General features: G+C 30.2%; 1 protein-coding gene across 3 annotated transcripts in view; it reads left to right on the plus strand.

The window, feature by feature from the left end:
• Window positions 1-23,394, plus strand: part of Rps6ka6 (ribosomal protein S6 kinase A6) — a 91,029-nt gene that overhangs the window by 44,631 nt on the left and 23,004 nt on the right. For all 3 annotated transcript variants that reach the window (XM_085684960.2, XM_048417982.3, XM_085684961.2), the window contains 14 exons: window positions 1,026-1,132; window positions 1,690-1,727; window positions 6,823-6,965; window positions 9,702-9,772; window positions 9,973-10,061; window positions 10,751-10,809; window positions 13,019-13,121; window positions 13,719-13,849; window positions 14,276-14,398; window positions 15,094-15,183; window positions 16,282-16,440; window positions 18,655-18,816; window positions 21,074-21,150; window positions 22,732-22,849. In XM_085684960.2, the coding sequence (XP_085541086.1) occupies window positions 1,026-1,132; window positions 1,690-1,727; window positions 6,823-6,965; window positions 9,702-9,772; window positions 9,973-10,061; window positions 10,751-10,809; window positions 13,019-13,121; window positions 13,719-13,849; window positions 14,276-14,398; window positions 15,094-15,183; window positions 16,282-16,440; window positions 18,655-18,816; window positions 21,074-21,150; window positions 22,732-22,849 (1,470 nt within the window). The remainder of the gene's footprint in view (window positions 1-1,025; window positions 1,133-1,689; window positions 1,728-6,822; window positions 6,966-9,701; window positions 9,773-9,972; window positions 10,062-10,750; window positions 10,810-13,018; window positions 13,122-13,718; window positions 13,850-14,275; window positions 14,399-15,093; window positions 15,184-16,281; window positions 16,441-18,654; window positions 18,817-21,073; window positions 21,151-22,731; window positions 22,850-23,394) is intronic.

Consider the following 23,394-nt stretch of genomic DNA (forward strand, 5'->3'; position numbering starts at 1 on the left):
TTTTATTCAAACTTGATCCTTCCAAATATGCCAGATTTCTTGAATGAAAATATCATATTGCTAGAAAACAGTATTTTGCCTGACCTGAAAATTCTTGATAGCTTTAAAATTATATGTAGTGGTTGAGTAGTTACCAATGTGTGTATAGATTGCATACTCAACTCTCAACTGTGAATATATATATGCCAGTACTAATAAAACATATAGTTGCATATTTAGGTACATTTAAATGAGTCTGATTCTTATAACAATGTTTTTAGTTAAATGTAGAAGATATTTTTTTAAAAAAAATTAAAAACTCAGGTTCGGAGTGTTAATTGGCATAATCTGATTTTAAACCTCTAATTCTGACTTCAAGTTTCATATGCTTTTCAGTTTCTCTTAACAACTTTATTCTCCAACACAAACACACAAAGGGTGAAAAATCGACTGTCATTAAATTCATAAACTTTGCTTATAGGTGAGAAGAGGTGGATCCCTTTTAGATCAGATGTGAGCATGAAAGGATTATTGATTTAACAACTTGCAGTGATAGATTTAGAAGCTTAGAATTAGTGGATCTACATGTGAAATTACTGAGAAGTGATAATAGGTGGCAAAAGAGAAAATATTAGAAAAATGGAAGTATGAGTGTTAAAACAAAATATCCCTAATAGCTTAATTACTACGAGTGAGCACAGCCACTATGCCAATTCAGTATACCAAAATTAGTATTGATTTTATACGATTCATTAAAAGCCTAAATTTTTTGAAGAATATTTAATGTAAGATGACATATAAACACCATGTGTTTCTAAAAGAGTTATACTTAAATTGCTAATTTTTTTAAAGATAAGAATTTTAAAGACACTAACATCAAGTATTTGGAAAAGATCTCTGGTTTACTTAATGACTGTGCCAATCAAGTAAGATTTAACTACACTTATTTTCTTATTATTTGCCTGTCTACTGGTATTAAAGAAGTAAATTTAAAAGTACATAATATAAGAAGATAGATCAAATGATAAATTATTGTTTTATTTTAGGTTCTTTTTACAGAGGAAGATGTGAAATTCTACCTTGCCGAATTGGCCCTGGCTTTGGATCATCTGCATCGATTAGGGATTGTGTATAGAGACCTGAAACCAGAGAAGTAAAATTATTTTATCAATTTGTATACATGCTATCTATATTGCTTTTTAAGGTTTTTATTACATTGACTTATTACATATGTTTGTATGTGTGATTGCGTTCATATGTATGCTGTGGCATGTATGTGGAAGTAAGAGGACAACTTGGGGGATTCCTTTACTGTCTGCAGTGTGGGTGCCAGATAGCAGTTTGTCGATCTTGGGGCAATTGCCTTTATGTACTAAGCCTTCCTGTCTCTCCACCCTTTATTCATATTTATTTACATTTTTTGAATGCAAATATATTTTGGCATTTCACTAAGCTTTTTTGAATCATGAAATTTTGATGGTTGATATAGTTACATAAAATGAACTTGTACAAAATAATCTTCCTAATACACTTTTGTTTTTAAGATTCTAATTGAAAATTTCCCAATATATCAAAAAGTGACCAATTTTATATTTATGACTTTTATGTGTTTCATTTCAAAATGCTGAATGTGAAAATAGCAGCCAGTTTTATATTTATGACCTTCATATATTTTGTTCCATCATATTTAATATGAATTTTTATTTACAGCATCTTGCTTGATGAAATAGGACATATCAAGTTAACAGGTATATAAATTTTCTTATATACTAATAAGCCCATTATTTAATTATTTTTCATCATTCTAGTACATGTTTTTATTATCTTTTTTGGTGTTCATTTGAGTTGCATTTTATGTCTTGAGTGGATTAAGATTCATTTAAAGCTTGCATAGTTTCAGTGTATTCTGAGTACATTTAAAATTCTACAGTAGAGGCACAGTATTAATTAAGATATTTCAGGCAAAAATAGTAGATTTTGGTTTTATTCTACACTGGAAGAATTAGCTGAGTAGTTATCACATCTGAAAAAATAGTAATAAACTCCTTCCACCTTTCCCTAACTTTGGAGTCAGTTTTCTGTCCTATATCTCTGTGGTTTATATAACCCAGTTTTGTGGAACCATTCAATATTTGCACCTGTCAGCACACCCGTTTACAATACCTCAAGACTGGAGGTGACCTTACTGTCTTGAAACGGTTAATGAATAAATAACCTAAGTGTTATTTCCGTGTGATGGGCTCCTGAGCAATTAAAGGATTGAAACATTGCTTTCCCAATAATTTAGGTAGATGACAAAGACATTATATTGAGTGAGTTAAGCTCAAGAAGTTACATATGTTTTCAGTACATAGTAAGTTCTATATTTAAGTTTTGGAAGACTATAACTAAGAAAATGAAGATGTATTTTGTACAACGAAATTTGAATTGGTAATAGTTAAAGTTAAGTTGCTCTAAACTATGGAATATAATGTATCAATGTAAAAATAATCAAGCTGCTATTTTATAGCCTGAAGTAAACATGTCAACATTAGATTATATACCTCTAAATACTTCAAATATATCTTTTTTAATTTTTATTTTTATGTGCATTGGTGTTTTGCCTACATGTGTATCTGTAGTGGTGTTGGAATTCCTGGAGTTACAGACAGTTATGAACTGCCATGTGTATGCTGGGAATTGAACCCAGAGGTCCACTGGAAGAACAGCTGGTGCTGTTAACCACTCAGTCATCTCTCTAGCCTCTACTTCAAATATATCTTATTTTATCTCTTTCATATATATGTTTTGAGACAGAAACTTGTAGTGTTCCTGTCTTTGTCTTCTAAGTGCTTTAATTATAGGCATGCATTCCCATATATTTGCCTGATTACTTCCAGGACTATTTTTATATTTTATTTTTTTTAATGTGATATTAGAAATGCTTTTTTTGGGGGGGGTCTGGTTTGGTTTGGTTTTGGTTTTGGTTTTGGTTTTGGTTTTTCGAGACAGTGTTACTCTGTAGCTTTGGAGCCAGTCCTGTAACTGGTCTTGTAGACCAGGCTGTTCTGGAACTCAAAGAGATCCACCTGCCTCTGCCTCCAGAGTGCTGAGATTATAGACATGCACCACCACTGACTGGCTATAAATGTCTTAAATAAAGAGAATGGATATAGTATAAGATTAAAAATTATAACATCATAACACAAACTTATACAAGTGATTTTTTAAATATTGAAAATATTGAATGTGGTTTGGAAGTCATTCTTAGAGAGTCTGAATTAATTAACTGAAGAGAATAACATGGGCTTATATTTTTTCATTTTGGAAATGTTGAGTAATTTGTATATAGTAAAACTCATTGTTCTAATCTTTATGGTGATAGATCCTTATTTTATTTTCCTTTTTTTAGGCAGTATAAAGTAATATTAATTTCCTATAGCATTCAACAAAGTATACATTTCAAAATATCTACAAAAGATTTATAAGATTCCTAATACATAAAAAAATTTGAGAAATTGAAAATGCTAATTGCTGTAACTTAATAATTGCTTTACTGCATGCTATCCAGTTTAACACCATACCTGTCTATAAATATTTTATGTCAATTAAAAATTTAAGGGAAGTAAAATTTTAAAAAGAAATTCAATATGAAGTGATTACAATGCGTGGAGAAACATTGAACACCTGTTGCTAAATTGAAAGAAGCCACTGTAAAAAGGTCACACAGCATGAATCCAACATGGCACACTAGTGAAGCAGAGCTTTTGGGGATAGTAAGAAAGATGAATGTTTCCCAGAGAGTGAGGGAGGGAGTAGACGATACAGATGAATAGGTTGGGCGCCGAGGGTTTTTAGAATACAGCTCTAGTGGCTAGATGTTATGGTTTATCTTGATTATATCAATGTTCAAATACATTGATGAGATACAATCCAGTGGTGATATATATAAAGTGAGGGATGAGAAATGTATAGAATAACAAATGTATATTGTAATTCTTGGAGACTACTACTAAAACGATAATTCTAAAGATTCTCAAAATTCCAATATTGTCGTTCTAAACTTTTAGCTAACCCCAACCTATTTCCTGTTCCTATAGTTTTATCATTTCCTCCATGTGATATAAGCATACATATACAGTAAAAAGCCTTTTAACTCTAGCTATATTTGTCTGAGAACAGTGCATTTAAAATTCATCCATACTGTTACTTGTTCAGTGGTTTGTTTTCTTTAAAATTACTTACTAGTCTTTTAAAACTAGATTTTACGATGCTGCCTTGTTGTTTTCCATTTGAGGACACTTGTTTCATACTTTGAGTAATTATGAATAAAGTTGTAGTAAATATTAATGAACAGTTTTTCCTATGAACCTAATTTATTTGAGTAAATTTCTAAGAACATCATCACTTATTACTATGGTAAGTTTATATTTAATGAGAAACTTCGAGATTCTTTACCAAAGTGGTTGTAAATTTCCCAAACCTACTGAATGTGTAATAGTTACTTTAGTTATTCTAATAGGCATGTGTCTCAACATGTCATTTTTCATATATTTATGTCTTTATAAAAAATGTTTGTTCAAATCTTTTGACCATTTGTAAAAGCTGGATTGTTTCTTGCTAACTTTTGGTTTTTTTAAAATGGTTCAAAGACAAAGCAGTAGATAATGCAATATGCAATTTTTTCTCTAGTTTTTTATTTTATTAATGTATCTTTTAAAATTATTAGTTCTTTGAGAGTTTCCTATAGTTTTTTTATTATATTCACCCTTCTCTCCCAACTTTTTTCAAATCCATGCACCTATACCTGTAAACTCAATTTTTTGCCCTCCCCTTTAAAAAAAAATTTTAAAATGGCTAATTTCTGCTGCCCAGATGTTCTTGGATGTGCGATTTTCTACTGGACAGTTGTTAACCTTCCAAGGACTACACTTTTAGAGAAAACCACCTTCCCTCTGTCAGCAGCTACTAATTGCATATATCTCCACAATTACCTTTTTTTTTAAAGTTTATTAAATTATAAAAGTTTCCATTTCCGCCCCTCCTCTCAACACCCTCCCACTTCCCCCACTCCCTCTCCTCCTCCCTCTCCATCCCTAAGAGTAGTCAGGGTTTCCTGCCCTGTGGGAAGTTCAAGTTCCTCCCCCCTCCCTCCAGGTCCAGGAAGGTGAGTATCCAAACAGACTGGATCCCAAAAATCCAGTATATGCAGAGAAAACAAGTCCCAGCATGGGGGGGTGGGGGGGCTGTTTCACAATTACCTTTTAAGCACACTTTTTTTTTATTTTGATGACACTGTGCACACTAAATCTTTCTTCTTCTATGGATTATACTTTTGATGTCATATCCAAGAAATTTTTGCCTAACACAGAATTGGAATGATTGTACTCCCTATTTTCTTTTTGTAGTTTTAACTTTTGTATTTAATTCTGTGGTACATTTTCAGTTAATATTTGGTCATGGTATGAGTACATTGTGTTTTTTATAATACATACAAATTTGTTTTAGCACTATTTGTTTAAATGGCTTTTCTTCTTCAATGAAATTCCTTTTCATTTTCACCAGAAATCAAGCCAATTTTGTTATATGATAGGTGTGTATGACCCTTATTATTTCATTCTATAAACTCACATAACACACTGGAAGAGCAAAACTACAAGTTTGGGACCTAGGTTGGTGATTCCTAGGGATTCTGAGGAGTGAAGAGACACAGACAAGAGATAGCATGACTTGTTTTCTGAGAATTGTTCTATATCTGATTTTGTTAATGATTACAAAAGTATATGGTGTGTTAAACCTATGGGCCTGTGCACAAAACTGTAAATCATATTTTATGCAAATTTAAAAATAAAATCTTAAGTTAGTCTAAAAAAAAACCTACAGGGCTGAAGAGATAAGCAAGAGCCACCACTAAAATATTTACTCAGAGCCACATGATTAAAAAAAAAGTAGAAAGTAAATGTAAAATCACTGTTTTACGTGTTCATATATAATTGAGTACGTAATGATTGCAGTGTACATTGTGCCTTCTCTTAGAGAAAGGCCTCAAGTTTGCTTGTAGGTATAGATATCAGAAACATTTCAGTTGTGAGTTAGAATAAAGAATTGGTGGGGATTGTATTATCTGAATTTGAAAGGAATGCTGTTAGACTAGGCAGACAGAAGTGACTCAACAAACATAAGTCGAAGTAGCTGGCAGATGTTTGTACTGTCTGTATTCTACTAGTCTTCTGTATACAGTATACCAAAGGGAAGTCCACGTTTTGCTCAAGTTATTTTCTAATATACAAACTGCATTGAAATTGATTTGCACTTTGAAACAAGATTATAGCAGAACTAAATATCTTTCAGTATATCAGTTTAAACATTATTCCATAGAAAGTGTATATATGCACCTAGCTTTTTTCTATATTTGACTGTGTTTATTATTGTATCTGTCTAGTACATTCTTAACATAGTATAAGATAATTCAGTTTTTTATATTTTTCAAAACTTATTTACAATATTGTTTTCATGTTCTTTCACATATGTTTTAGATTCAGGTTGTTGATTTCTCTCAAAGAAAGCTTATTAGAAATTTATTGGCATTTTATTGATTCTCTGAGTATGCGTTAGAAGAAATAACAAATTAACAATATTGACTCACCAGTGTATAAATACACTATATCTTTCCATGTACTTAGAATGGCTTATATCTTTCATCAATGTTTCTATTTTTCAGTATAAATATCTTATGTCTTATGTATGCTGATAAGCTATTTGCAAAGTGTTTAGTGGTACTATATTACTCCTTTTAAATTTAAATTTCCATTTAAATTTCATATTTCCTGAGATTTTTCAACCTCTATTTGTGATAATGCACAGATTTTGGGCTTAGCAAAGAGTCAGTGGATCAAGAAAAGAAGGCATACTCATTCTGTGGCACTGTCGAATATATGGCTCCTGAAGTAGTAAACAGACGAGGCCATTCTCAGAGTGCTGATTGGTGGTCATATGGTGTACTTATGGTAAGTTGTATTATTTTCTTTAGTTATGTCAATATATGGTTAATACTATTTAGGGTTTTAGTTTAACTTTTGGGTCAGTTCAGAACAAGTTTCTTCTGATAATTCATAACTAATATTTACAACATTGTGATTGGTAAGCAATAAGGGCTAAGATTTTAACGTCTTCCTTTTAATGTTGCTATTGAAAAAGTAAATGGCAAGATTTTTTTATATAAACCATTTGTATCTGAAATTTAGAAAAGGTCTATATGATTCTACATCTTACAAATATTTATATACTATTTTATTATGTATCACAGAATTTAGCACCTTCATCTTATTTGTCCAATTGTTTCACACCTGTCCTATAAATATTGGCAGTTTTATCCCTATTATATTTTTATCTCACTCAGTAACTAATAGAGTGGTATTTATATAAATTCTATATACAGGTGATAGTTGGCTATTGAATCATATCCATTTTCTTTTGAAGTCTAATTGTCCATTGTCCCATTTATCATGTAATGTATAGAGGACATGACATTGCCATATACTAAATATCTGTTAAAAGGAATCATTTGGCAACTTTAGGAATAGATTATATCACAATGAGGGGGATGCTATCCAACAGTTTGTGAGGAGGTAGAATTCTTAGATGAAATCTCTCCCTTTTTGTCTGTGTACCATCATATTGCTATAGATTTGAGTGAGAAAAGTAGTGCCTGAATGAGAATGAGTTTGCAGCAGCTGATTCGTTGTTGCCATGGTACAAGAGAGATTAATGTATAAAGTAACTAAGGTTATGAGTTCAGCATACATGAACAGAGGACGGATGCCAAAGCCATTAGTCAATTTTAGTTTGCAATATAATTATTAGTTCTACAATTTTGTATGTATATTCATGAGCTTCTTTGTGTGTCTGTGATGGGAGACAGACTAGAAGTTGACAAAATGTATCTTCCTCAGTTGAACTTCACTTTATTATTGGACCTGAATCTCTTCAGTTTAACTAGACTGACTAGCAAGCTCCAGAGGTATAACTGGAGATCCACTTGTTTCTGTTCTCACAGTACTGAGATTAAGGATGCATGCCTGTCACATCCAGATTTTATTTGAGTCCTGGGGATCCAAACTGTGTGGCAGACACTTTATTCCACTAAACTATTTTCCCAGCTTCTTATAAAGTTCTTTAATGAACTAGTAAGATCTTTAGTTTAGGACTTTGTCCCTCCCTCCCTCCCTTTCTTTCTTTTTCCCTTCTTCTGTTTTGTTTCAGTACTAAGGATTTAATGAAACCTTAGAACCCTGTTCAATCTAGTTAAGTGTTCTACCATAAAACAGAATTCTCAGACTTGAACTTTAAAAAATAATTATACATATTATTTTATCTTAATTCTCAGTTTGATCTCCATAGTAAGATATTTTCTTTATTCTGTGTGCAAATGTCTTCATTTTTTTTTCTTTTTTAAATGTATTATTTCACAAAGGCATATGTGTGTATGTGTTTCTTACGTTCTACTTAATTTTGGGGTGCTGAATTTAATTCCAAGGACTTGCATATGCCAGTAAGTACTTTACCATTGACCTGTGCCCCAGGTAAGGCCGTTTAAAGGTAACCAGAATGGCCTTGAACTAACTGTGTAGTAGTTGAGGAAGGCATTGAACATGTAATCCTTTGGCTTCATACTCCAAAATAAATGATATTATAGGAATATACCAATACTATTGATCTTACCTCTAATTTTGGAATTCAGTTTCTTAATTTCTTTATTTTTGTTCTGGGATTAAAAGGAATTTAGAATGGTTAATTTTTAAATTTTTTCTTGGCATGGATAAGTCCCAGATGCTTTAATGCATAGTTTTATTTTCCCATTATTTTTATTTACTTAAACTTATACCTTTGTTTATAAAACTGCTTATAAATAAATAAATAATAAATAAATAAAACAGCTTAATATTATTTTTTTTCTTTAACAGGAAAGATTGTTGCTAAATTGACTTTCATTTTTCCTTTGGTACAGATAGCATTAGGATTTTTTTTCTGCCCCTACTTTGAATGTTTTTTTTTTAAAAAAAGCAAACTATCTTTTTTTCATTATATGTACCAATCCAGTCCCCACTCCCTCTCCTCCTCCCATTCTCTCCACATACTCCCCACCCCACCCTCATCCATTCCTCAGAGAGGGTAAGGGACATCACTTACCTCTACCCTTCTTGCCTCCTCTTACTTTCTATTGTCCCTTCTCCCCTGAGCCCCCATGCTCCCAAATTTGTCAGGTGATCTTGTCTGTTTCGACTTTCCAGGTGGATCTATATATGTTTTTCTTAGTGTTTACCTTATTACTTAGCTTCTCTAGAATTATGAACTATAGGCTCAATATCCTTTGTTTATAGCTAGTACCCACTAATGAGTGAGTACATACCATATTCATGTTTTGGGGTCTGGGTTAACTCACTCGGGATAGTGTTTTCTAATTCTATCCATTTGCATGCAAAATTCAAGATGTCATTGTTTTTTACTGCTGAGTAGTACTCGAATGTGTAAATGTGCCACATTTTCTTTATCCATTATTCAGTTGAGGGGCATCTAGGTTGTTTCCAGGTTCTGGCTATTACCTAATTTCTGATTGTGTTTTAAGTAACTGTCAACTGAAATTTGCATGATTTAATAGTCATGTACTAAAAGTCTTGTGTTTTAAAAACAAATGTAATTATATATTCTAAGTTGTAATAGATTGTGATTATTTTATTTTCTAGTTTGAAATGCTTACTGGCACTTTGCCATTTCAAGGTAAAGACAGAAATGAGACCATGAATATGATACTGAAGTAAGTAGAAACACGATTTTATTTATGGAAATATTCTTGCCTCTATTATTAAAATCTTAATGTGGCTTTCAACAAACTTAAACTATTTTTGTCTTTTTCTCTCATTCTAATATATTGGGGACTCATTAAAATTCACTTTGAGATTTATTGACTTACTACTATGTCTAGATTTAAGTGAAATTTTCTGCAATGTTTTTCAGAGCAAAGCTTGGAATGCCTCAATTTCTTAGTGCTGAAGCACAAAGTCTTTTGAGGATGTTATTCAAAAGGAATCCAGCAAATAGATTGGGTATTATTAATCTTCTTTAACCTTTATAACAATGTACTACATATAGCCACGAAACTGTATCTTTATGTTCTAGTTTAAGTTCATTTATGTTTTCTGTATATTTACATTTGAATTGTGAACTTTTAGTAGTTTAAATCAAATAAAAATTTTGTTTATGATTAATGAGCAAAATTAATAGGCATGAAATAGTCTAGTTAACAGAAAGTTTTGTTCAACCTGCATCATGTACATCATGTGATAATCCTTTTAAATGTTTGATGCTGACTACTTTGCCTCTCCTAGTAAACTTCAAAGTTATATTGCCTTTTCCTAGATCCTTATGTGATCCCATTATCTATGTCCTTGTGTTAAAAACTACAGTGTGTTTTCATCTTTGTAGACTTTAACATAGCGTATGACTATGAGACATGGATTATGAAGGGCAATTACTTAGTTTAATATTATATTAAATAGAAATTGTAATTTTTAGGAGGCGTTTTAGTACCTAGTATTTCATGTTGACTTACACAATTCACTATGTGCATCAGTTTCCTTTCTTATTAATAGTAAAGGACAAGGTAATACAATACCTGACAAGAAATACTTTAAGCAACCTAGGGAAAATATATAGTCATGGTTTTGTCTAATAACATAGAAGCTAAGTAGCAAGATTAAAAGATTATGGCTTTAAAATTATTTCCATATTACAGGATCAGAAGGAGTTGAAGAAGTCAAAAGACATGCTTTTTTTGCATCTATTGACTGGAATGTAAGTTGAATATAAGTTTGTTGTTAAGTAATTTATATTAAAAAGAGTAAAATTCTTTTGAATCTAGTAATATAGAGACTTGGCAGATAAGTATAACCCATGTATTTTATATTAAGTCTGATATTTTTGTTTATATTTATCACATAGCATGGCAATACCTTGAAGTGGTAGAGGTCTGGATATAGTAATTTCTGTTTATCATTTGTTCTAACTATTGTAATATGATTAATATTTATACTTCCACTCTAGATAAGGAGAGGATGAGATAGGGAAAAATGAGTGAGGCTATGAAAGATCCTAATATAGTTGATAGTAATAAACCCAGATATTCTTTAATTTCACATTGCTCATTGTTCTGCATTAGAACAAACTAAATTAAGAAAAAATACTGTATAAAATATTGTACTATAGATACTTAAAGCTTGTGGATGACATGAAAGAAAAACATTGAGAAATTATGCTAAATTATTTATATTTTAATTCATATGCCCAGATTGATAGTCTTCTCTTAGAAAAACTCACTCTTCTAGTTCCTTGAAATATAGTAATTCTTTGAATTTTAAGTGTAGGAATTATAGGTATTATTTTTGTTACTTATTTCTGTCATTAGTTTCAAATTTTCCAAATTCATGGTTTTTTCCCCCTTCAATCCATTATTTGTTCAAATGTAAGATGATTGACTACTTTGTATTTACAAAGTTTCCTATATTCATTTTGTTATTGGTTCCAGTTTTAATGTGGCTATTATAAAAAGGATACTTGATGTGATTTATGTGCTTCCAAATTCATTAAGAATTATTTTATGACCTGTTATATGGTCTATCTGGAGTATGTTCAGTGGACTTATGAGAGGCTATTGGGTGGAATTTTTGGTAGATATATGTTTAGTCCATTTGGTATAGGGAACATTTTAACATTGTTGTGTTTTTATTGGTTGATTGAAGTGTTAAACTTCCTGGTTGTTATTTCAGGTGAGCATTGGTCTCTCTTTAGATCATTATTATTTATACATTTGTTTAATATTTGGTATCATGTACATTTAAATATATTAGTTTCTTTTGCTGACCTGACTTCTTTCTCATAAAGACCTTGTTTGCTTTTAGTACTTATGACTTCAACCCTAATTTGTCTGCTGTACAATCATTGACATTTTGGTTTAAATTCAGTTGATCTGGACTGTTATACTCCATCACTTCACTTTCACTCTATAATGGTGAAATTAATTTGTTGTAAACAGCATGTAGTTTTCTTTCTGGCCTTTCTCCTTGAATGAGTCTTTGTTTTTAATACTAAAACCAGGCATTATGATCACTAGCTTCATTTCCTTGTCTCAGTTGAAGCTGGTTTAGTAATTGAATGGTTGTTCTACTTGGTGTTGTTTATGGACAGAGATTGTCAGAACGTCTTATTCAGCTACAATCCTGTTTACCTATCTGTGTTTTTAAAACATACACAGTTTAGCAACTTTAAATATTAAGAAGAATGTATTTAATCTTATATGGAAACAAACTATTTTAGATGAAATAGTCATGAAAATAATCTATTTATTTTTTTAGTTATCTCAAAATTTTTACATTGTGATATGCTTTGTATGGTCATAGCTCTTAGGAGAATTTATTTTGGTATCCAAAAGTGAACATCATTGTTTATAGTGCAAAATGTAACTTCACTATAATGTCATTTTTGTTCTCTGGCTTCATTAGATCTTGGACATTACATCTTAATTGTAGAATGTGGTTAACAGTTATCTGAAGCATGTAAATATTTCAAGTCTTCTGATTGTCAATATCATGTGATGTTTTCTCATAACTGAGTATAGGTTACATATCCTAAAATGTTTAAGATTTTTCTAGGTTTTGCAATTTATTGTGTGTGTGTGTATGCGTGTGTGTTGTGTGTGGTGCGTTTGTATGTATGTGTGCATATATATAAAAGGAAGTGAATGAATTTGAAAATAAAACCCAAGTAATATGAAATTATCTAGTGTTTGCTATATATCTTATTCATACAACTCAAAGATAATTTCATAACCATATTTTTAGTGTGTCTGTTTTAGCTATAATTTGTCCACTTATGCTATCATATTAACATTCAAAATGTTGGGAATATTAGAGTATTTGAATTTTAGATGTTGTATTAGGAATGCCCAACGTGTGTTAATGATATTTTAAAATGTTAAATTTTTTTTTCATTACTGCATTGCCTCTAGAAACTATATAAAAGAGAAGTTCAGCCTCCTTTCCGACCTGCTTCTGGAAAGCCAGATGATACTTTTTGTTTTGATCCTGAATTTACTGCCAAAACACCTAAAGGTAATAAATACTTGTTTATAGCCAAGTCTTTTGTTCTAGTAATTATTACATAAATTAACTGTTTCAGTAAAAAGCTATCTTTGTGCAAAACTAGTTTGGTGTTTGTGTGAATGTAGATCTTATATACAAGATTGCTACAATCTGTATTTGGGAAATATTTATCACTGAATTGTGAAGAAGGGTAAAATGTAGAATTGTTTTTCCATTTTTTTTTATTTTTTTTTTGTAAATTCCTACGCAGCTTCCCAGGATAATAGTTTTCTAGATATGGTATGAAGTAAAACATGAGATGTGCACTGGATCAGTCTAGAATGTGATCTAATTTACTTTTAGTGACATCTGCTTCGTGTGCTCATTCAAGAAATATTGAATCCCTATGTGGTTTTTGGTAGTAAGTCTAAAGCCATTAATAAAAATTATTGACCATATAAAATATGTCAGTCTACCATAAGTAGAGAGGAAGTATGAATCATATTTGTCATGTGTCAGACTCTGATATTTAATGTTTCCTTTCCTTTTTTAAAAAAACAAATTTGCTGATACTATAATCGTAAAATTCTATATAATTTTAGTAAAATTCAACTGTTTAAATGTTAGATTCTCCTGGTTTGCCAGCCAGTGCAAATGCTCATCAGCTCTTCAAAGGATTCAGCTTTGTTGCAACTTCTATTGCAGAAGACTATAAAATCACTCCTGTTACAAGTGCAAATGTATTACCAGTCGTCCAGGTAAATTCTTTACCATCATCACAATGTTCAGTTTCAGGATAAGTATTTCTTTCACTTCTTAATAATGGATGTTTAATAGTTATTGAAGGACCATAGTTAATGACTTCATTTTCTCAATGTAATTGAGTTAAAAGTGTTTCTGTATGTTTGGGGAGAGAACAGGTAGTAATTACCTTTAATATTTTTATTTGTCTATTTTGGCAAAAAAATTTTGGAGTGATTTTTAAACTAGTCAATTCATCACATTGTTTGGGATTTTAGAAAGCATACAATATAAAGTTGCTTCAGAATTTATATAGGCAATTTGAAATATTAGTAAAATTTCTAGAATTTCTTTGACCTTTAAGATATGTGATTGTTTGGGACAAAAATTAAGAAAATGTGCAATTAATTTTCATTTGTGTTTGATTTGTTTTAACAAAACAGATGAATGGAAATGCTGCTCAATTTAGTGAAGTCTATGAATTGAAAGAGGATATTGGTGTTGGTTCTTACTCTGTTTGCAAGCGATGCATACATTCAGGTTCCAACATGGAATTTGCAGTAAAGGTATTGTTTCTGAGCCTAATTTATTGTTTGACTTATATAATTTGTATTACAGATTAGCTCATACAGTTTTACTGGTACAGGGAGGGAAAAATCAGATGATGAGAAACAGTTTATAATTTAATATTTTCATTTTTAATTTCTTCGCAAAGTTTCATTTTGGAGAAATAGCATTATTTATTTACTTTTTGTTTTCTGACTAATCTGTAGCATACTATGTTAAGATTGAGCAACTGTAGAACGTACATTGTATTATTTATTAGTGTCTTAGTTAAGAGCGGTATACTTGATCTAGCTCAGTTTTTATGTTAAATTTCTATTGTATGGAATTTTTAAATGTTGAAAAATTAGAGATTGATGTTCTTGATTTCCTAAGTATTTTTGAATAATAGAACCCAATTGAAGGTTGGCATGGTGGCAGTTGGGAGTACAGGAATTGTCATACGTTCAAGGCCACACTGGGCTATATAATGAGTTCTAGCACACCTTAGGCCACATAGCACAATCCATCTCAAAACAATAACAACAAAATTCTAGGTAGACAGACAGACAGATAGATGGATTGAGGAGTGGGTGGGTGGATGGATAGATGGATGGATGGATGGATGGATGGATGGATGAATAGATAGAAAAAATATTTTTCTGCATGATAAAGAAAATTATTTAACTCTAAGAATTTTCTACGGTCTGTTTCTTAGATCATTGATAAAAATAAACGAGACCCCTCAGAAGAAATTGACATTCTTATGCGTTATGGACAACATCCCAACATTATCACTTTAAAGGATGTAAGTATTTTAAAATCTAAGTTTCAACTAAGTTAAGAAAGTTATGAACTAGAACTTTATAGCTGTAATACTTTAAATGCCAAATTTCAAATTGCTGCTTTCATTCTCCAGTGATTCTGAACATGTATTCTCTTTTTAAAGATTTTATTAAAGAACTATGATTGTTGACAAAAGAATATCCTAATAATCAATTTATATTCTGAATAGTTAACTTAGTAATATTGCAACTAGAAATATTTTTCTGATCCCTATAATGTAAAGGAAATTGATTCTGGAAAACTTACTTTCTTGATTATAGAGTAATTGTCTGTAGAATTATGGATCATTTCTTGAATGAGATAGTATTAGTCTACAGTTTTTTTTAAAAAAAACCTGTAACACACTTATTGATGTATCTCTCTGAATAATGACTTTTACATTATAATTTAGACTCATTTTTGTGAATATACTAAACTATTAAACATCATCTTGAACCGTTTATTTTAGATAATATGATACATAGTTTTATTTGTCATATTTAAATAGTAGTTTGTGCATGTAAGTTTAAATGTATGTGTAGGCAAATATATATATATATAAACATATCAAGTAGAAAAATATATCAAATATATATTCTCATCTATATTTTATATATCAAATATATATAAACATACCAAGTAGACGTGTTTATTTCTTATCTTTTTCTTTTAATACACTATTTGAATTCAACATTTGTTTCTATCCATACTAGTCAAAGAACTAATAAGTGCTATGCTTACTATCACAAAGATGATTAGTTTGGAAGAAGTACTTGTAATATAATTAAAATAGCACGTACATGTTATTTGAGAAGCATGGATTTCTACTCTTGTTTATGTGTTTTGTTGAAATCTCTAACCTTCAACTTCAAAAACTTCATATTTGATATGATCTTACAGAATTACACAGGAGATTATTTTCCCACTTCATTCTTCAATGCAACCTTACTATATCAACAAGAAAGAAATGCTGTATGTGCTTTGATTCTAGAGTTGTACTGACAAAGCAAAGTAAATATAACTTTAAAAATTTGGAATAATGATTACAAATAATAAAACCTTAAAACACATTCCTTTTTAGGTCTTTGATGATGGGAGATATGTTTACCTTGTTACGGATTTGATGAAAGGAGGAGAACTACTGGATCGTATTCTCAAAAAAAAATGTTTCTCAGAACAAGAAGCTAGGGATGTGCTGTATGTAATAACAAAGACAGTTGAATATCTTCATTGTCAAGGAGTAAGTTATAGTTGAATTCTTCCTTCAATTCTGGGACCTATATTGTGTTTCTTGTATATTTTTATGCACAATATACTAATAAAATTCAGTGTTATAGTGAAGTTTATAGAATGTGGTTTGAAATATGTCTATCTGTCTGTCTGTCTATCTGTCTACACACACACACACACACACACGGCTTGATAATTTATAGGACAAGGTTAGAGGTGTGTGTGTGTGTGTGTGTGTGTGTGTTATCAAACCTAATCAAACTTTAAAGTGTGAATCATCAAAGAACTATCCAAGTAGGCATTAGTGGCTTGCCCCTGTAATTTGAGCACACGGGTGGCTGAGGCAAAAACATAGTTAAAATTTGAGGCCATCCTGAACTAAATCGTGTGTTCCATCAAGCCTAGACTTCTAACAGCTAAGAAGAAAAAAGCAAAATATTTACAGGCATATAAAGTATTATTGGAATTAGTCTATAACTATTATATTCTAGCACTAAAACGACAATCTGTTGACTGTACCAATTGTTCTAAATATGACAATAAGTTTTTATTCTAATCATTGAACTTTCAATATGTTAAATCTTGTGGAAATGACTCATATTTTTTTTGTTACTTCATATATATGTAGGGTAAATGCATTGAAATAAAAAGTAAAAAATGAAATAAAAATGCAAACTGCATTATCAGAATTGATATAGTAGAAATTGTATGTAGCCCTGCTTATAAATAATAATGAAATTTTATATGTGACCTAAGAAGACTTCAGTAGTTGGAAATAAATTGTACAGCACTAAAAATGCAATAATTTTAGTATGATTTAATCCAATCTCTTTGCAAGCATTTTAAAGGATAGCAGAAATTTTATAAGGCATGATAAACCAGAATTTTAAAAATACAATATGATAAACATCTACTGTTTATTTCTTTATAAATCATGTTTATAGAAAACTTAAATTGCAGATATTTTGAACATTTGTACATGACAGATATTGTAAGTAAAGGGCTTTTAGGATTTAAACACTGAGATTTTGCCCTTGTCCCTAAAAAGCATACATTGTTGTACATTGCTAAATGAACTTATCAGACCTAGTATACCAAACAGGAGATTTTCAGTTTAAACTCAGCCAAAAATTATACTTAAAACAAAATAATAACCACTGGAGAATACTAACAGAATATAAATATCTTCATAACTTTATATCACCCTATGATACAATATGTATGAATCCTAAAACTAGATTGAATGAATTGTAGAAGCAAAAAAATAATCTCATTCAGAATTTAAAGTTTTGCCAATTATTTGAGCATTCTTCATTTTTGCTCTTTTTCTACTTAGTTTGCATTTTTTCTTGCAAATTTCATGCATTGTAAGTATGTATTATTTTGTTGAGAATCTTTATAACCACTTATAATTCTACAAATTCTATCTTGGTTCTTCTGAGAATCATACCTAGATTAATTTTTTTCTTGTGTCTATGTTCTACTTGTCTTGCTTATGTGAATCAGATGGTTTGTAATTGTATCCTATGATGATATAAAGTTATGAAAATTTATTTTGTTTCTCTCCTCCAGTGGTTATTATTTTGTTTTATGTATAATTTTGGCTGAGTTTGAATTGAAATCTCTTGTTCGGTGTACTGGCTTTGATGTCTTCATATCCTTTGCTTTCATATAAAATCTTAATTTTATGTGTCAGTGCTGGTTCTTTGCTGTATAGTATTCTCAGGTTTGTTTTTATGTTTTTCTGCTGTCTCTTTTCTACTCTTCTCAAACAGAAGAACTATTTTTCTTCCAAATGAATGTGAATAATAGAGACTGCTCTTAGTTCTTAGTGTAATAGCCACAGATATGGGGGCCTACTCACAACTCTGTTTCATCCTTTAACCAAATGTGTTACTCAACACTGTCTCTTTACTTTTCTAACTTCTCTTGAGTCTGCAGGCTCTTAACTTGTGAACTATATCAAGAGTTAATAGTTGGAGTGGACGTAGGGCACTGGGTGAAACTTTAGGCTATTATATCTAAAATTAGAACCAATAATTAAAGATAGAAATGCTTAAAAAGCTGGCAGATAGTGTAATGTCTACTTTGCAGAATACTTTTCTCGTTATTTTTGATGCCATAGGTTGAGAATAAAATGGGAAGTTTTTTTCTATAAACATTTTAAATGTTTTAACAAAAATTTAGTTATACAATTATAATGCTGTTTTCTTTTATATTCAAGGTTGTTCATCGTGATCTTAAGCCCAGTAATATTTTGTACATGGATGAATCAGCCAATGCAGATTCAATTAAGATCTGTGATTTTGGGTTTGCAAAACAGCTTCGAGGAGAAAATGGGCTTCTGTTAACTCCGTGCTACACTGCAAACTTTGTAGCACCTGAGGTATGCTTTAGGCTTTACTGTTTCATTGTTTTGCTTAAATTAAGTCAATATGATGGCAAGTATGTTGGTGAAGACAGAAAAGGCAGATGTCATTTTTTTATCACTATAAAACTCTTTTAAAATTTGAATTATAATAACTTATAAAGTCAGGTAGTTACTAGCATCTAAATCAAACATATATCTTCTAATCAGAGTAGTCTATTCTTTTAGGCTATATACTAATATAGAAATCATATGATTTTTAAAGAGGGTTTTACTATATAGCTATTAATCACTAGAGCTGCAACAGAGCAAAGTCTTCCTTTGCCTCCTGATGGCTGGGATTACAGTCATGTGTCACTATGCCTTGCTAAGAATCATATATTTTAGGACTAAGATACAGCTTTAGATTTACTTTTGATTTCTTTTTAAATGGAAATGTTGTTTTTGCCTGATAAATCATCTGTTGTTCCTTGGGAACGAAGATTAAGAGAAGATGAGGCTGAAAAGTTCAGGAATACAGATTGTACTTTGGGGAGCTCTCTGATACTAGTACATCCTTAAGCAGTAAGACAAGATTGGTGAAAAGTCAATCAGGGATTGCACTGGCTACATAAATTTTTTTATAACATGTGTTTATAAGTCAGGAATTGTTTTTAACATGTTGTAGATGTTGATCATCAGTGGCAGTTATTATATGCTAATCCAAATATCCAAAACTCATTTTGAAAAAAATGATTTTGTCAAATCAGAAAAATGTGATCAGATCATCTGAAAGTGAATTCTTATCTCATATATATTTTATATTTATATCAAATAATTGATCATTTTAAGCATATAATAATATATATTATATGTAACTATATTTTAAATTACATGTTATGAAAATATTTTCTAAAAATGAAAATTTATAAAAGTAACTATCAACAAACTATTCTCATTTTAATTTTTAAGCAATTGGGTATATATACAATTTTGCTTTTATAATCTCTTGATCATATGATTGGGCCTGTATCAAATTATGAATGTGTGAGTGATTTATTCTATACTTTAATGACACTTATAATATAATGAATATACAATTTTTACTGAATTATACTGGGTAGGAGCTATGCTTTTCAGAAATCTGGGGTACACATTCCCAAAGAGGTTATTTTATTTGGACTGCCCTCATGTGTATGAGATACTACCTTGCACATAAAAAAAGTATTTCTAGGCTTTCTTTTTAATAGATTAGGAGAACAGAATATTTGAAATGTGGTATCTTTTGCCAAATGTAAGCTATATAGTCACCATAAATTTTCTAAATAGTTATCTTTAATGCAAATAATAATATATTTAACTACTTATTTTAATGGAAACATTCTTAATCTTGGCTTAATTTTGTATATATCTCCACTTTGTTTTTTTATAGAAACTTACTAGAAAAAGTTTAGGAATGAATGTGTCCCAAAAGAACACCAAAATAATTAAAATAAATAAACACAGTATATGCATGTTTAGATTAATGGTTAGGTAAACATTTTAGGATTAATGGTTAGGCCATCATTTTAATGAATATATGTACACAGTACGATACAGTACACTGCTGCTTTTTAATCCCAACAGACTTCCATTGCAGTAAGACATGTTGTTTATTGTAATAGTGAAAATTTCTCAGGTGGGCATGTGGAGAGCACTTCTCCCACAACTGGCATTTATTTGAACTACCTTTGGCTCGCACTTTTGTATTTTGAGTGCTTTGAAATATTTTATCAATTGCTGAAGACCCTGTCGAAAGTTAGTAAATATTTCTAAGTTCTTAGAAATGAAATATATTAGTCTTTCCATTTTCAGATTCTGTCAAAATATGCTATCTAACTACATACAAGATAGTCATTTTAAAATTGATATCTACCTCATAAGAGTCAATATCAGGATTAAAAACCTCAGTATTATTTATAGTTCCATCAAACACTTGTACATATCAGTCTTACGTTTAGATGTTTATTTATTCAATTTGAAATGAGGATGAATGAAAGCTTAGGTTTTATATCTTACAGGGTTGCTCTTTTCTGTGTGTAGTCTGTATTATATACCAGCCTGTAATAACCCTAGTTCATGCAGTGTTTGCTGATTTTACCTTTACCTTTGCAGGATATAGAATAATTTTAAAAATTATATTTATGTTTATATTATTAATATTTATGAAATTATTAGAATCTATACAATATTGCAGTTTATGAAAAACATGAGTTTATAGAACTAAGATTTCATAACATGAATTTTTTTTTTGAAGGTTCTTACTCAACAGGGATATGATGCTGCTTGTGATATTTGGAGTTTAGGAGTCTTATTTTACACTATGTTGGCTGGGTAAGATATTTACAAACTCTTGTTATTTGAATGTGAGTGTATATCTTCATCTAGAAAGAGTACAGAAGAAAATACTGTTAGACATCCCATTACTATTTTCAAATCTATACTTTTATTTATAAAATGAGAACTATACAAAAATAGAAAAGTTTTCATATATAATAGGTGCTTTAGAATATTTATTTTTACACTGTGTGGTTAACTATTTAATGAACTTACTAGACTATTGATTAGGTGTGTATTATAAAAGAAGCATGTCCACTGAGCTTGTTAAATATTAAGTTAATTTTATTAAGAGAGCACTTTAATCCTGGGCAACAGATTTAGTAAGATGATTGATAAAAAATATAATACTAAACATTAAACTAGAGAAGCATATACATACATGTCCACCATTAATAGGATGAAGATACACTCAAAATAAATATGTTAATGCTTGTAATTTATAATTAGTTAAAATTATATTTTACTCTTAATAAGGAACAACACTTTTATTTATGGTTATCTGAATTATTGTGATTTTAAAAAAGGAATAGTTAACTAGTAAATATCAGAAAATTAGGTAGGACATTTTAAATACTCAGTTTAACTGCTGTATAAAAACATAAAGTACATTAGCAACATAAAGTAATATTAAACTGTTAATTGGCTGTACATAATTGCATATGTCAGAATTTTAAAAGTTATAAGCTCTTTATAGAATGGTGTACCATATCACATATAGTCAATATTATAGGTTTTAGACCATAGGATATAATTTCTTCCTTGCTGCTTTCAAATATTTGCTTCATGATTAAATAAGAAATTATTATATATAAGTTTGTGTTTGATGTTATTTAAGCCCAATTGTTAGATGAATAAATGAGGACTTTACTGCAAGCTGTCTCCTAATACTTTTAACCTTAAATCAGCTTTCCAATTCTCAAGTTTGAAGAAATTTTGGTTGCATCTAATAAAGTGGTACAAAATTGATCACTTTTGTCAAGTTAATTTTTAAAATCTACCTTACATTTATGAATTTCTTTCAACCCATGAGTAATTCTAAGTGCATAATTTAGAGACTGTGTTTTTATTACATTGTCATCAATATTAAATATAATTTGTTTTCATAGATATTAACTGACAATTGTAACTTATTTCCACTAATTATATTCATAAAAATAAAATGTTGATGAATAAACTGAATTGGTACAATATATTATAAATATGTAATAATTAAAACTTCTTCCTAGTAAATATATTTCCTTGCTGACCATAAGCCTTTCAAAATAAAATATTTGTGCTTTATTGTGGTCTCGTTATAATATTATATGTTTATTTAAAAGTCCACCTTTAGTTTACTGATCAAGGGAAGCAAAGAAGTAATCAGTAAAATTCTTTACTTTGTCAAATAATTTATTAGGACTAAATTCATTGTTTGAGATACATGATTTCATATTAATAGTAAAGGGAATTATTAAGTAATGCTCTTACCTAATAATAATGCTCCTTCTTATATTTGTATATAGACTTTTAGCCATCACTTTCAATTATGTACAAAATGTACCTTTGCATGTTTATTAAAATCTACTTTATTAACAGCTACACTCCATTTTCCAATGGACCCAATGATACTCCTGAAGAAATACTCCTGCGTATAGGCAATGGGAAGTTCTCTTTGAGTGGTGGGAACTGGGACAATATTTCAGATGGAGCTAAGGTATAAATCATAAATATGTTCGTTTTTCTTTGTTCATATTAAATTATTAAAATCCTGAAACTATATTCCAATGTATACTTATTATATGGTTTTCTTATATTGTCATATCAGTTTTTATTTATTTAATTGTTTTATTATTGAGATTATAATTACTTTATTTTCCCTTTCTTATGTCCAACTCCTGTCATGTAACCCACTTTCCTCTTTTAAATTCATGGCCTCTTTTTCTTTAATTGTTGCTGTGTGGCTGTGTTTGTGTGTGAAAATCAGCCTGCCCAATCTGTATAATGCCACGTGTGTATGTTTTCAGGACTGAACATCTGGGATAACCAATTGGTGTGCTCGTCTCTGGGAAAGACTAATTTTTCTTGCTCAAAGCATTTCTTTGTTTCCTGTTGTACTTGGTATAGGGTAAAGTCATTTTCATTTTGAGCTTTTTTTTTTTGCATGTCTATTGAGGTCATTCAGTTCAGGACATTATTAGGGAGCTATATTGGTGGGATTTTATGGTTGTAGCATCTGTCATACATCACATATACCAAATG

Source organism: Myodes glareolus, chromosome X (genome assembly GCF_982192425.1).
Source record: "Myodes glareolus chromosome X, mMyoGla1.1, whole genome shotgun sequence".
In the NCBI taxonomy this organism is placed as follows: domain Eukaryota; kingdom Metazoa; phylum Chordata; class Mammalia; order Rodentia; family Cricetidae; genus Myodes; species Myodes glareolus.